General features: G+C 45.1%; 1 protein-coding gene across 1 annotated transcript in view; it reads right to left on the reverse strand.

Annotated features, from left to right (window-relative positions):
• Positions 1-13,334, reverse strand: part of COL22A1 (collagen type XXII alpha 1 chain) — a 250,200-nt gene that overhangs the window by 30,727 nt on the left and 206,139 nt on the right. The window contains exons 44-49 of the mRNA XM_063131168.1: positions 12,349-12,393; positions 11,902-11,949; positions 8,253-8,366; positions 7,746-7,799; positions 4,873-4,926; positions 1,451-1,504 (exon numbers count right to left, since the gene is read on the reverse strand). Of these exons, the coding sequence (XP_062987238.1) occupies positions 1,451-1,504; positions 4,873-4,926; positions 7,746-7,799; positions 8,253-8,366; positions 11,902-11,949; positions 12,349-12,393 (369 nt within the window). The remainder of the gene's footprint in view (positions 1-1,450; positions 1,505-4,872; positions 4,927-7,745; positions 7,800-8,252; positions 8,367-11,901; positions 11,950-12,348; positions 12,394-13,334) is intronic.

The following is a 13,334-nucleotide window of genomic DNA, read 5'->3' on the forward strand; positions in this document are numbered from 1 at the left end:
CAGGGGCTCATCTACACCAAGCAGGATATTCCACTATGAAAGCAGTATATAAAAGGCAGGAGGCACACCATTGCTTTATAGTGTTACCAAAGTGCACTGCAGGATCATAGAATCATAGAATAGCAGAGTTGGAAGGGGCCTACAAGGCCATCGAGTCCAACCCCCCGCCCAATGCAGGAATCCACCCTAAAGCATCCCTGACAGATGGTTATCCAGCTGCCTCTTGAATGGCTCTAGTGTGGGAGAGCCCACAACCTCCCTAGGTAACTGATTCCATTGTTGTACAGCTCTAACAGTCAGGAAGTTTTTCCTGATGTCCAGCTGGAATCTGGCTTCCTTTAACTTGAGCCCATTCTTCCGTGTCCTGCACTCTGGGAGGATCGAGAAGAGATCCTGGCTCTCCTCTGTGTGACAACCTTTTAAGTATTTGAATCATGTCTCCCTTCAATCTTCTATCATGTCTCCCTTCAATCTTCTCTTTTCCAGGCTAAACATGCCCAGTTCTTTCAGTCTCTCTTCATAGGGCTTTGTTTCCAGACCCCTGATCATCCTGGTTGCCCTCCTCTGGATCTACAATACTGCTTTATAGTAGTAATGAAGTGCACTGACATCTGTTGGGGACCATGACACATCCACACCAAGCAGGATATAGCACTATGAAAGCAGTATATGATATGTGTCAATGGGCCCCAACACTTGTTACTGCAGTTCAATATCGCTATAAAGCAGTAGTGTGGCTCTTGCCTGTTATATACTGCTTTCATACCACTTTCATAATGGAATATCCTGCCTGGTGTAGATGACCCCCAGGTTGCCCACCCTTGCTATATGGCATTGAAAGGGATTACTGGGAGTGAGATTCTCAAAATGTGGCAAATCCTCTAATCAGACTGCTTTGCTACTTGACCACTTCAGATGAATGTTCATTTGAGTTGGCCTTTGTTCTGTGATATCTGAACACCTGTAAACATCTTCTTTCCCCAATTCATCCTCAGCTCTGCTATGTTTTTTTTTAAAATCATGCAATCAATAGATAAAGTTGACATCACATAGCTAAATAGATTGTGTGAAACAGATAAATGCTGCAATTACATATTCTATATATTGCTGAGCATAGGGGGCAGAAATTGGATGTAGAAAGGGAAAGAATACAGAAGGTTGCCCTCCCTGCCTCCCCTTTCAAGGAAATGTTGAGATCCCTGTAGGATAAAAAAGAAGGAAGGAAATCCAAATGTGACTGCAAGTTGTAACAGAGGTAGTTGGGGAGGGGTCCTTGCTGATGCCCCAAAAGGCCAACATACAAAATATGTCCAGTAAGTCAGTGGATGTGTCTTGTCTTTTGATAAACAGTGAGATGGATAGATGCAGCACAACACTTCATTTGTTAATAAAAGAGAGGAGATGTATTTATTTATTTATTTATTTATTTATTTATTTGAAAGCTTCTTACCTGTGGACCCGGATTTCCAGGTGGACCCACAAAGCCAGGTATTCCAGGATGGCCCTGCAGAACACAACAAGAGCTTTTAGCATTCATCTGCTATTCCCATTCACAAATAAACATTCAAAGCCCTAAACCGTTTGGGACCAGGTTATTTGAAGGAACACCTCCTCCCATATGTACCCGCCCGGACCTTAAGATCATCTACAGGGGGCCTTCTCCATGAGCCCCTGCCAAAGGAAGTGAGGCAGGTGGCTACTAGGAGGAGGGCTTTCTCCGCTGTGGCACCCCAGCTGTGGAATGAGCTCCCCAGAGAGATCCACCTGGCGCCTACACTGTACTCCTTTCATCGCCAGCTGAAGACTTTTTTATTCTCTCAGTATTTTAACACTTGATTTTAACATAAATTTAAATTTTACTGTTCTAACTCTGTATTTTAATCTTATATCAATTTTTGCTGTGTGGTTTTATCTGGGCTGTGCTTTTTATACTGCATTTTGTATTTGTGTTTTTAAACTGTTGGTTGTTGTATTATGGTTTTCATTTTTGTGAACTGCCCAGAGAGCTTCAGCTATAGGGCGGTATAAAAATGTAATTATTAAAATAAAATAAAATTAATTAATTAATTAATAAACAATGTTCCCAGTGTCCTCATTAAAACCTAGCAAGCAAGCAACAAATGAGACACTGAAAGATAACCAGTGGAGCTTGGACGAGAATGTTGCCACAAACCCCTTTGATATACTTCAGCTTCTGGGATTGAAACACTTGACAGGAAACACCACAGGGCTGGTTGGATGCATGAGCCTAGCTGCTTGCGTGCAAATGTGGTGATGGAAGCATTCCGCCCACCCTCACCCTGAGTCATACCTATCTGCCTCAAGAGGAGAATTGCTTTAACATAATCCAGCATGTCATTTTCTATGATTACTGCTGACACAGTAGTGATCATTTCTGAGTGAATCCTTCCCTTGCATGTAAATCATAGCATCGTAGAATAGTAGAGTTGGAAGGGGCCTATAAGGCCATTGATTCAGGGGTTAACCATGTGTTATGGGCAAACATATGGGGCGGTATCCATTTGTGCCTGTGCATCAGGGACTTTGTGCTTGCAAAGGTAACCTCAAAGTGAGGGGGCCTGTTGGTTTCTGGAACAGGGCAGGTCAGCGGAGTTCACAGCAGCCTGCAACTTCAACGCCCCTCCCCTCATGAATTCAAAGCTAGGCAGGACCATCATTTCCAAATCTGGCAATTTGGGGCAACCAGAACGTTTTTCAGTCCCCCTCCCTAACATGGGGTTTTATGGAAGCATCCTCATGTCTGCCCTGCAAGTGTTCCCCCCCCCCCACACACAATTTGCACAGTCTCTCTTCCCCCCCCCCCCCGAATGGACTGGGCTGCAGAAACCTCTGCTGAATGCTTGGTATGCTCACAAACCCTCAGCAATCTCCTGGTTCCCCCCCCCCCCCCCGGTGCTAATGATAGCGTGGAGGGAGGAAAATGCACCATTTCCAGACCCTCCAGAAATCACGTGTTTCCCTCCCCCCTGCACCAATGTGGGCCTTAAAGGCCCTATTTACACAAGGGGACCTTTGCATTAAGGTGGCCTTTAAGGCCCCCATTAGCGCGGGGTGGGGCACACATGCATTCAGGAGCATCTGGACAGTGCACACTTTCTCTGGCTGTGTTAATGGTGGACACCATTAGTGTCGCCAGGGGAATTGTGCACTTTCCAGTGGCTCCAGAAAACACTTTCCTGCCCACCACTGCTCCAATTGGGGCCTTAAAGGCCCTCTTAGCACAAGGGTACTTGGGGGTAGGACATTTTGGGGCAGAAAAGGAGTGGATGGCTGGCTGTTGGGTTAGCATGTCTCCCTAACCCAGTGGCCATGTTTCTGCTTTCAAAAAAAATTCTACTGAAGCTTTCTACAAACAACAAAAATAGTTGCAGGAGGGAGAGCCAAGTAAGTTACCTTTCTCTCTCTCTCTGAAAAATTTGCCTCTTTTTTGATCAAGATTTACCATGTTTGCACGTTCCGGACCGAATACAGACTCGGACACATTTTGCAGTCAAAGTCCGTACATTTGTGAGCTTGCAAAATGTGATTCATAGACCTCGCCCCCTGCCGTACAAATGTGTTTGACACGCACGCGTACATTTGGAAAAGGCACATGGGGGAAAAGGAACATACTTTTGGAAAATGCGCACGAATACACTTTAATCAATGGGAGAAGAAAGTCTACAATCGACGCGTACATTTTGGAAAAAAATGGATGAAAGTACAACAAATTTTCATGCAAAAAGGGGGAAAAAAGCAAAGCTCATAATCTGATACAGGATCTCGAGTCACCCCATGGCTGAACAACTGCCTGGGAGCCATCAGCCCCTTGTCAGGCGCCTCCATGGTACACCTTTAACCTTGTGTAAATGGGACCTTTACAGCCACCATTTATGCAACTAAGGAAATATGTAATTTCTGGAGCCTCCATTGTTGCACATAATGGAGGCTCTGGATAAAGGCGGACAGCCTCATGGATTCATCAGGTGCTCACCACCCCTAGGGACAACATATATATCCAGATGTTCTACAATACGTTATGATGGAGCTGCAAAGTTTATTTTATCACTCCATTTAAAAACAAAGCAAAACGAAAATGTTATAATAGAATAATCGCATAATAGAATAAAAGCATTGATGAATAATGGGTTGGGAGTTGGATAAATTCCTGGAGGAGGAGGCTATCCATAGCTACTAGCCCTGATGGTTGTGTGCTATCTCCAGTATTCGAGGCAGTGAGCCTGTGTGCACCAGTTGCTGGGGAATATGGGTGGGAGGGTGATGTTGCACCATGTCCTGGCCGATGGCTGGTTGGCCACAGAGTGCTGGACTAGATGGACCCTTGGTCTGATTCAGCATTAGGGCTCTTCTTATGTTCTTACATATTGTCTTAAAAGGAAAATTTTGATTCTCTTTCCTCTATAGGAAATTTTGATTTCATCCAGTAGGATTTATTACTTATACAAAGTGAATTTACTACTTGACAAGTTCTTTCTTGCACAGAATTCACACCTAGAATTCACACACCATCCTATGAAGTTGAATGGTGGGACATTCAGAACAGAGAGAGGAAGTATTTTTATATATATATGCTGCGTAGTTAAACTACGGAACTCACTTCCACAAGATGTGGCGATGGCCACCAATTCAGCTACCCTCAAAAGGGAATTGGGAAAAAATCCATGGAGAAGATCATCAACGTTAATCAATGACTACCAGTTCTGATGGCTATGTGCTCCCTCCAGCATCGGAGGCAGTACGGCTTATTTCCCAGTTGCTGAGAAATAAGAGCAGGGTGGACCTCCAAGGGAGGAACCACTGTTGCTTAAAGTATCACCCCAAGAAACATGTTTCTTCCTCATTTTCTCTTACCTGTTCACCCTTCTGTCCAGCCTCACCAGATGTCCCACGGTCTCCTTTCATGCCCTAAAAACAAACAAAACCTTTTAAATCTTGGACCTCAAACAGACAATTCCATTTTGAGGCTCGTGTGGCGCAGAGCGGTAAAGCAGCAGTTTCTGCAGCTGAAACTCTCCCCACGGCCTGAGTTCGATCCCAGCGGAAGCTGGTTTCAGGCAGCTGGCTCAGGTCGACTCAGCCTTCCATCCTCCCGAGGTCGGTAAAATGAGTAACCAGTTAGCTGTGGGAAAGGTAATAATGGCTGGGGAAGGCAACGGCAAACCACCCCACTATATAAGGCGTGCCAAGAAAACGTCAGCGAAAGCTGGCGTCCCTCCAAGAGTCAGTAATGACTCAGTGCTTGCACTAGAGGTTCCTTTCCTTTCCTATAAATGTTCCAGTATGTCACAATGGCTTTCTCAACACAAGAGGAAGACATGAAAGCAAGCACATAAGGACTTTGGACTTTCTGCTAGAACAGTGGCATAACCCCCTTCCCTTCTTTTTGTCCTGTTATACTGGGAACCCTGATCAGGGCCAGCTCAAAACTTGAGAGGGTCCTAGGCAAACTGCTGGTTGCTGGATCACCTTGCCCACTGGTGTATCCTGGAGGGCCTATCTGATTATTATTATTATTATTATTATTATTATTATTATTATTATTATTATTTATTTATTTATTTATTTATATAGCACCATCAGTGTACATGGTGCTGTACAGAGTAAAACAGTAAATAGCAAGAACCTGCCGCATAGGCTTACAATCTAATAAAATGATAGTAAAACAATAAGGAGGGGAAGAGAATGCAAACAGGTACAGGGTAGGGTAAGCAGGCACAGGGTAGGGTAAAACTAACAGTAGAAAGTAACAGTAGAAGTCTGCACAACATCAAGTTTTAAAAGCTTTAGGAAAAAGAAAAGTTTTTAGTTGAGCTTTAAAAGCTGTGGTTGAACTTGTAGTTCTCAAATGTTCTGGAAGAGCGTTCCAGGCGTAAGGGGCAGCAGAAGAGAATGGACGAAGCCGAGCAAGGGAAGTAGAGGCCCTTGGGCAGGCGAGAAACATGGCGTGGTGGGCAGCTGAGTTTAGTCACCATTTTTAATTTCGAACCATGTACCCAGTGTAGCATTGTTCCAATATATTATGGGGAATTTAAATGGTGGGAAATTTAAATGGTGGCTAGATCCAGGTGCCCAGCATCTCTTGGTGCCTACCTTGGAATATAATAATAATAATAATAATAATAATAATAATAATAATAATAATAATAATAATACCAACAACAATGCAGTCCCCCATGAATGCTAGGTGCAAGGATGGATCTTCTACACACAACACATAGTAAATTATTTTGGACCACTTCCATGAGGATTTTGGACCATTTCTTATACATACACCCCTTTAATGTATCACTTGAAGTTGATTGGTGGGAGAGTCAGGACAGATGAAAAGAAGGACTTCTTCATACAGCACATAGTTAAACATGGAATTCACTTTCACAATATGTAGTGATGGCCACCAGTTCGGATGGCTTTAAAGGGGGATTGAACAAATTCAAGGAATAGAAGACTTTCAGTGGTTACTAGTCCTGATGGCTATGTGCTACCTCTGGTATTAGAGGCAGTGTGGCTATGCTCACCAGTTGCTGGTGAACATGGATGAAAGAGTGCTATTGCATTCATGTCCTACTTGTGAGTTTCTTTGAGGAGGAAGAATTATGCAAACCTTGTTCTCCATTTGAACAAGAACTACCTGAAAGGAGTTATCCTGATGTTATCTGCAAGGCGGAGGGGAGGGGTTTGTATTGAATCTTTGTCCTGCAAATTGAATAGCAGGCTCAGAGAACGTATGAACCAGATTTGAGCTGTGAATAAGGAAGCCCCCATTGAAATCTCTTCTGTGACATTAAGGCCTTAGCTAGACCTAAGGTTTATCCCGGGATTGTCCTGGGGTCATCCCTGTTCATGTAAATGACACAGGATATCCCAGGAGCAGGCAAGGATGACCCAGGGATAAACCTTAGGTCTAGCTAAGGCCAAAGTCACAAAGTAACCTTAAGCAACACACTGTCACCCAGGCTGAGCTGCAGAGTTCTAGAAATGCCTAGACAAAATCCTAGTATCACACAATCCCTTTTCTTTTCTTTTAGGTATTTACTTCTTATGGTACCTAGTTCAATTCCTTTTCTGGACTAGGCAAAATAAAAGAAATATTCAGATAAACATACCTTTGGTTAAATGGGAGTATTTGCATAGGTGTGCACAAGGGGTGTGCCGGGTGTGCCTTAAGATACTGCTTAATGTCTCAAGCAATAAGCCCTGAATTGAGGGGCGCATTGAGTAGGGATGCAGAGGGGGGGTCCAGACACAGTGGAAAAGCCACGCTGAAGAACCACTGCCTCCCAGTAGCAGGAACAAAAAGGAATTCCTCTGCCAGAAGCTGTGCCCCCTCAGTCACTAAGGCCTCTGCTTGAGCAGCTGCAACGGCCCTCCCACGGTCAGGGAAAGCGAACGGAGAGTCGTGTTGACAGTTTTTAATAAATAAATGAATAAAAATGATGATGTCCTCTATGATTGGGGAGTCAATAAATATTCACCTTAAAACAATAATAATACCTCGTTGCACACCTTAATGAAATGTGCGGCACACACCTATGACTATTTGTACTTTTAGGGCTTGGTGGATTTTGGTAGGCAGGGTATTCTGTCTTTAGATTTGCACTTTTTTATGAGCCCAAAAAAGTTCTTCCCCTATAATGGTAGATATTTCATTCTGGTATGTTGTTCCTTTTAAAAACTAAAATAAATTATGAAGCCACCAAAAAAAAAAAAATAGTAAGTAAACCGACCTTTGAACCTTCCACACCTGGTGGTCCAGGGGGACCTCTAGGTCCAGACTCGCCCTGAAAGCCAAAAAACAAACAAACACGTAGATGCATTGTGTTCTTTTGTAAATGCATGTTTATTTTATTTTATTTAATACCTGCACATAGAGAACTACATGTTCAAGGCCAGCCTTCAACACAACATGCTAGTCTCTTAAGAGCAAAAGTACACATGATGTTAATTTAGTCTAGGATGAAACATTTAACACAGGTTTTTTGGGCGGTGTGTGTGTTGATATAGGATGGTCTAAACAATACACCCCAAGATCACCTATACTGGGACAAGAGATGATGAACATAAATGTCCCCAATCTGCCGTATGTCCCCAACAGAAAATATATCTCACTAGACCTAGCAACGTTTGTCTCTATTGTGATCACTGCAAGAAAACGTAACAGTATATATAATTTAGCCATCGATCTTCACAGCCAGGATGAAGAATGCAAGTGCAGTTCTGTTCCTCTTGCTTACCGTCTTTCCAACTGGGCCTTCTCTGCCAAGTGGGCCTGTGGGGCCTTTATCGCCCTTGAATCCTGGCATTCCAGGAAGCCCAGGAGGTCCAGGAGGACAGTCACTGCAAACATCCTAGAAGAAGAGAACAAATGCTTCACTGTCTTTTCTTTCTTGATTTAGATCCCACCCTTCCTCACAAAGAGTCCTGGGTGGTGAATGGTCTATATAAATCACAGTACACCCACGTAAACAACATTCAAGTCATGACTCTAAAAACACAAATATATGACAGAATACAATAAAACCATCAACACAACCAACTGATTAAAAAGAAAGAAAGAAAAGAGCACTTGTCTATGTCCCCAAACACCCGCACAAATAAATAAATTGTTAACTGGCACCGTGTAGCGCAGAGCGGTAAAGCAGCAGTTTCTGCAGCTGAAACTCTCCCCACGACCTGAGTTTGATCCCAGCGGAAGCTGGTTTCAGGCAGCCGGCTTGGGTCGACTCAGCCTTCCATCCTCCCAAGGTCGGTAAAATGAGTACCCAGTTAGCTGGGGGAAAGGTAATCACGGCTGGGGAAGGCAACGGCAAACCACCCCGCTATAAGGCCTGCCAAGAAAAGGTCAGCGAAAGCTGGCGTCCCTCCAAGAGTCAGTAATGACTCAGTGCTTGCACGAGAGGTTCCTTCCCTTCCCAAAGGACAATAGCATGGGAGATAGCAGAACCTCTAGGATAATCATTCAAAGGCCATGGCTAGACCAGGCAATATCCCTCTGATCGCCCCATGATAATCCCTGTGCATCCCTTGGCCCGGGATATCACCCTACCCTTTTAGCCCACTTGTTTGGCAGTTTCGGGATGATCCCGAGACCGCAGAATGTGTGGCTGGGTGTTGCTGGTTGTTCTGGCTCCTTGCAAGTAACTTGAGGAGCTCTGTGCCCATCAGGGGTGGGGTGGGGGAGCGGGGATTTTTTAAAAACAACAACAACAACAACAACAACAACCTCATCTTTTGCGGTCAAGCATTCGTGCGCTCCTTCTCCTTTAAAAAAATGGTGTGTGCAACATCCTCTTCCTTCTGTGACGTTGCACACCACGTGTAGACGAGGGTGACAATCTCATGAACACAAAATCACATTTATTTATTTTATTTATTTATTTAGAATATTTATATACCACTCCCCATTGAAAAATTTCGGAGCGGTGTACAAGATAAAATGAAAATAAAAACAGAATTAAACAGTTAAAAAATTTAAAAGAAGCAAAAACAGAGATTCAAGGCTGCATATTAAGGAAAGGCTTCTTGGAATAAAGATGTTTTCAGGAGACGCCGAAAGGAGTACAAGGTTGGCGCCTGCCTGACCTCCAGAGGCAGGGAATTCCACAGGAGGGGCGCCACCACGCTGAAGGCTCTTCCCCTGGTGGATTCCAATCGGAGGATGGATCTAGGTGGAACCACCAGGAGCAGGCCCTCGGATGACCTCGGTGACCAGGCAGGTTGGTAAGGGAGAAGGCGCTCTCTCAGGTATCCTGGTCCCAAGTTGTTTAGGGCTTTGTACACAAGTACCGGGCCTTAAACCTGGCCCGGTAGCGAATAGGCAGCCAGTGCAGTTCCCTCAGCAGAGGAGTTATATGCTGGAAAGGGGCAGCTCTAGACAACAGCCAAGCTGCAGCATTCTGCACTAGCTCCAGCTTCCGGAGCAGCTTCAAGGGCAGCCCCACATAGAGCACATTGCAGTAATCCAATCTTGATTACTGATAGTAATGAATCATATGACAATCACATGATTGTCACCCTCCAACCCCCTCATTTAGCCATGGCCAAAGTTGCCCAAAGTCATACTCTTGGTTGCTCTCACCCTACTCTTCAGTTGTGCCATTTCTACACTGCAAATTGAAATCAGTTTGGAACCAGGATCAAATTAACCCTCAAGTGCGTCCTTCTGTAAGCCTGCTGAGAAACCTTTGCTGGAGATCACTGGGGCTGTTCACAGAACTATAGCTGCTTGTTTCTTGTGGAAGGCCACTCAGTAAAGCCATGGCTAAGCATGGATTTGAATCTAAATCTCCCATTAAAACACTGTGTCCTCATCCAAAACTATGAGAGGCACAAACTAAGTCCGATGACTGATCTACCATATGGTATTTGAAAGGAACTTCTGCAGGTCACCTTGATTTAGAGGGAACCCTGACAGGAAATAAATGAAGCATCGATGTTCAGTTATGTTATAACTGTCAACACTAGATGGGGTGGACAAAGAACAGGTGCTTATGAACTTTGTTTTTGGGGTTCATATAGCTAAAATGTTCACTTCCTGCCAGAGGAGGTGGTGATGACTTCTCCTATTTCATCAGGAGCAGCAGGACAGGGTGTTCGCCTGAGGTCGCACTTGTGGCCTTCCCAAAAGCATCTCGCTGGACACAGTGAGAAACAGGATGCTAGACGAGATAAGGCTGTGGTCTGATCCACCAGGGTTCCCCTTTTTGTTTCTGGAAGTGTTTTGTGAAAGACTCTCCATGGGCCTGGATGAACATTTAGTCTGTTTTGGTATGTTGTTATGAGCCTTCTGGGCTGGCCCATGTCCCTTTGTCCATGAGGAATGTGGCAGGGGGAAACCACACCTTAAGCTACTACAAATGTTTGGTGGAAGAGTTGATAAAGAAAGCATGAGTGACTTGTACATCTTCTCCCTATGCTTCTAAGGGAATGTCTACACCTTAAGAGTGTAGAGGGAGGGAGCGGGGAGGATCGCTGACTTACCTGCTTCCGTGATCCCCCTCCAGCACCTTGATGGACACAACATCCCGTCCTCCCGGGCACAGAGCCACCCTGTGTGGCTCCATGCCTGTTTCAGGCCCTGGGAGCACCCAGCACAACAGCTGCAGTCCTCAGGATGGTCCTGGGACTGCAATGAAAATCAGAATAACTGGGAAACCAGTTAGTCCGGGAAAAGGCATCCCTGCCTGTCCCTGGGATCCCCTGTGCATCATTTGGATGCACAGGGTCGACCCCAGGAAAAAGACATGGTGTAGACATGCCCTAACTCCCCTGAAATGGGGGGGGGGGGAATAAAAGACACCATCTATCTTCAGGTAGACCTGAAAGCTAGGGCAGAGGAGACACAAACCTGTCTCACTTCCTGTCTCACTTGGGCCTAATCTACACCAAGCAGGATATTGCACGATGAAACCGGTATGGAAGTGGTATATAAAAGGCAGGAGCCACACCAAGCAGGATATAGCGGTATGGAAGTAGTATGAAAGCGGTATATGGTGTCAATGGGCCCCACCAGTTGCCAGGGCACTTCAATACTGCTATAAAACACTAGTGTGGCTCCTGCCTTTTATATACCACTTTCATAGTGGAATATCCTGCTTGTGTAGATGAGGACTTAAGCCACAGCTAGACCTAAGGTTTATGCTGGGATCATCCAGGGTTCACCCCTGCCTGAGCACTGGATCCCCTGTGTGTCACCTAGATGAACAGGTTTGACCCCTGGATGATCCAGGGATAAACCTTAGGTATTGCTATGGCCTATGACTCTCCACCACCACCACCCCATCTTTTCTTAACAATTGTGTGCATCACACATTTTACAATCATCCACTTGGTTTCATTTCTCTTGAGCATTAGGTCCTTGGGCATTGCAGACAAAGATCTTACCTTAACTAAAAGACTGATATCGCCAGGAGAAAGGAGAGGAGAGGAACCCTGAAGGGAGGAAAAACAAAACAGAGCTCCCTGTGATTTCATACTGTTTTCGAAGTACCGTTTCAGAAAATATGAAATCAAAGGCAAAAGCATGAAAGCGCTCACGAAAGAGATTAGCCACACACTGGATAGAGTTCAGTGGATTAAACACATCTTTTGACGAACAAAATTGCGGATTCCCCTCTCACCAGGGGGAAGCAGCTCCAGTACCAATGACATAATACAAAAAAAGCAGTTTAAAGGACTTCTTTAAGTGCCTTTGATATATAAATTTATTCTGTTCATTTCACAACCTCCAGGAAAGGAGGAGGCACAGAACAAACCTGTAGACTCTTCCTGGACATGTAAAAGTACTAAGATTTAAAGGGGAGAGACAGAGAGTGAGTAATGAGAACTTACCGGCTTTCCTGGAGGCCCTGTTTCACCTGGACTTCCTGGTAAACCCTACAGGCAAGAAAGAACAAGAAAGGTGAGATATCATCGATTGCTTATTGTGCCATTCCACTCAGAGGCAGGAGGATGCAAGAGATTTCTCTTTAGCAGTGGCTCCCCCTCATAAAATTGTCCCCAAACAGGCTCGATTTACATAACCATGATGAGGGCTAACAAACTGAGACTCAATCCAGACAAGACGGAGGTACTGTTAGCGGGTGGTTCATCTGTCCGGCGAGGTGATGCTTGCCCTGTCCTGGACGGGGTTGCACTCTCCCTAAAGGATCGGGGCCATAGTTTGGGGGTGCTCTTGCATCCAGAACTGTCACTTGAGGCACAGGTGAACACCTTTTATCAGCTTAGGCTGATATACCAACTGCACCCTTATCTGGACAGAGATAGCCTAGCTACAGTTATCCATGCTCTGATAACCTCTCGTTGGATTATTGCAATGCGTTATACGTGGGGCTGCCTTTGAAAACGGTCCGGAAACTTCAACTGGTACAAAACAGGGCAGCACGGTTACTAACAGGGACTAGCCGACGAGACCACATCATGCCAGTCCTTTTCCAGCTTCATTGGCTGCCAGTCCATGTCCGGGCCCGATTCAAAGTGCTGGTATTAACATTTAACGCCCTAAACGGCTTGGGGCCAGGCTATCTGAAGGAACGCCTCCTCCCGTTTGTATCTGCCCAGACCCTAAGGTCATCTTCAGGGGTCCTTCTCTGCGAGCCCCTGCCAAAGGAAGCGAGGCAGGTGGCTACCAGGAGGAGGGCCTTCTCTGCTGTGGCACCCCAGCTGTGGAATGAGCTCCCTAAGGAGGTTCGCTTGGCACCTACATTATATGCTTTTAGATGCCAGGTGGAGACCTTTTAATTCTCCCAGCATTTTAACAGTCTATAAATAAATTTTAACTTAGTGTTTTAAATTTGTAATTTTGCATTGCTGCTGTT

Source organism: Elgaria multicarinata, chromosome 7 (assembly GCF_023053635.1).
Source record: "Elgaria multicarinata webbii isolate HBS135686 ecotype San Diego chromosome 7, rElgMul1.1.pri, whole genome shotgun sequence".
In the NCBI taxonomy this organism is placed as follows: domain Eukaryota; kingdom Metazoa; phylum Chordata; class Lepidosauria; order Squamata; family Anguidae; genus Elgaria; species Elgaria multicarinata.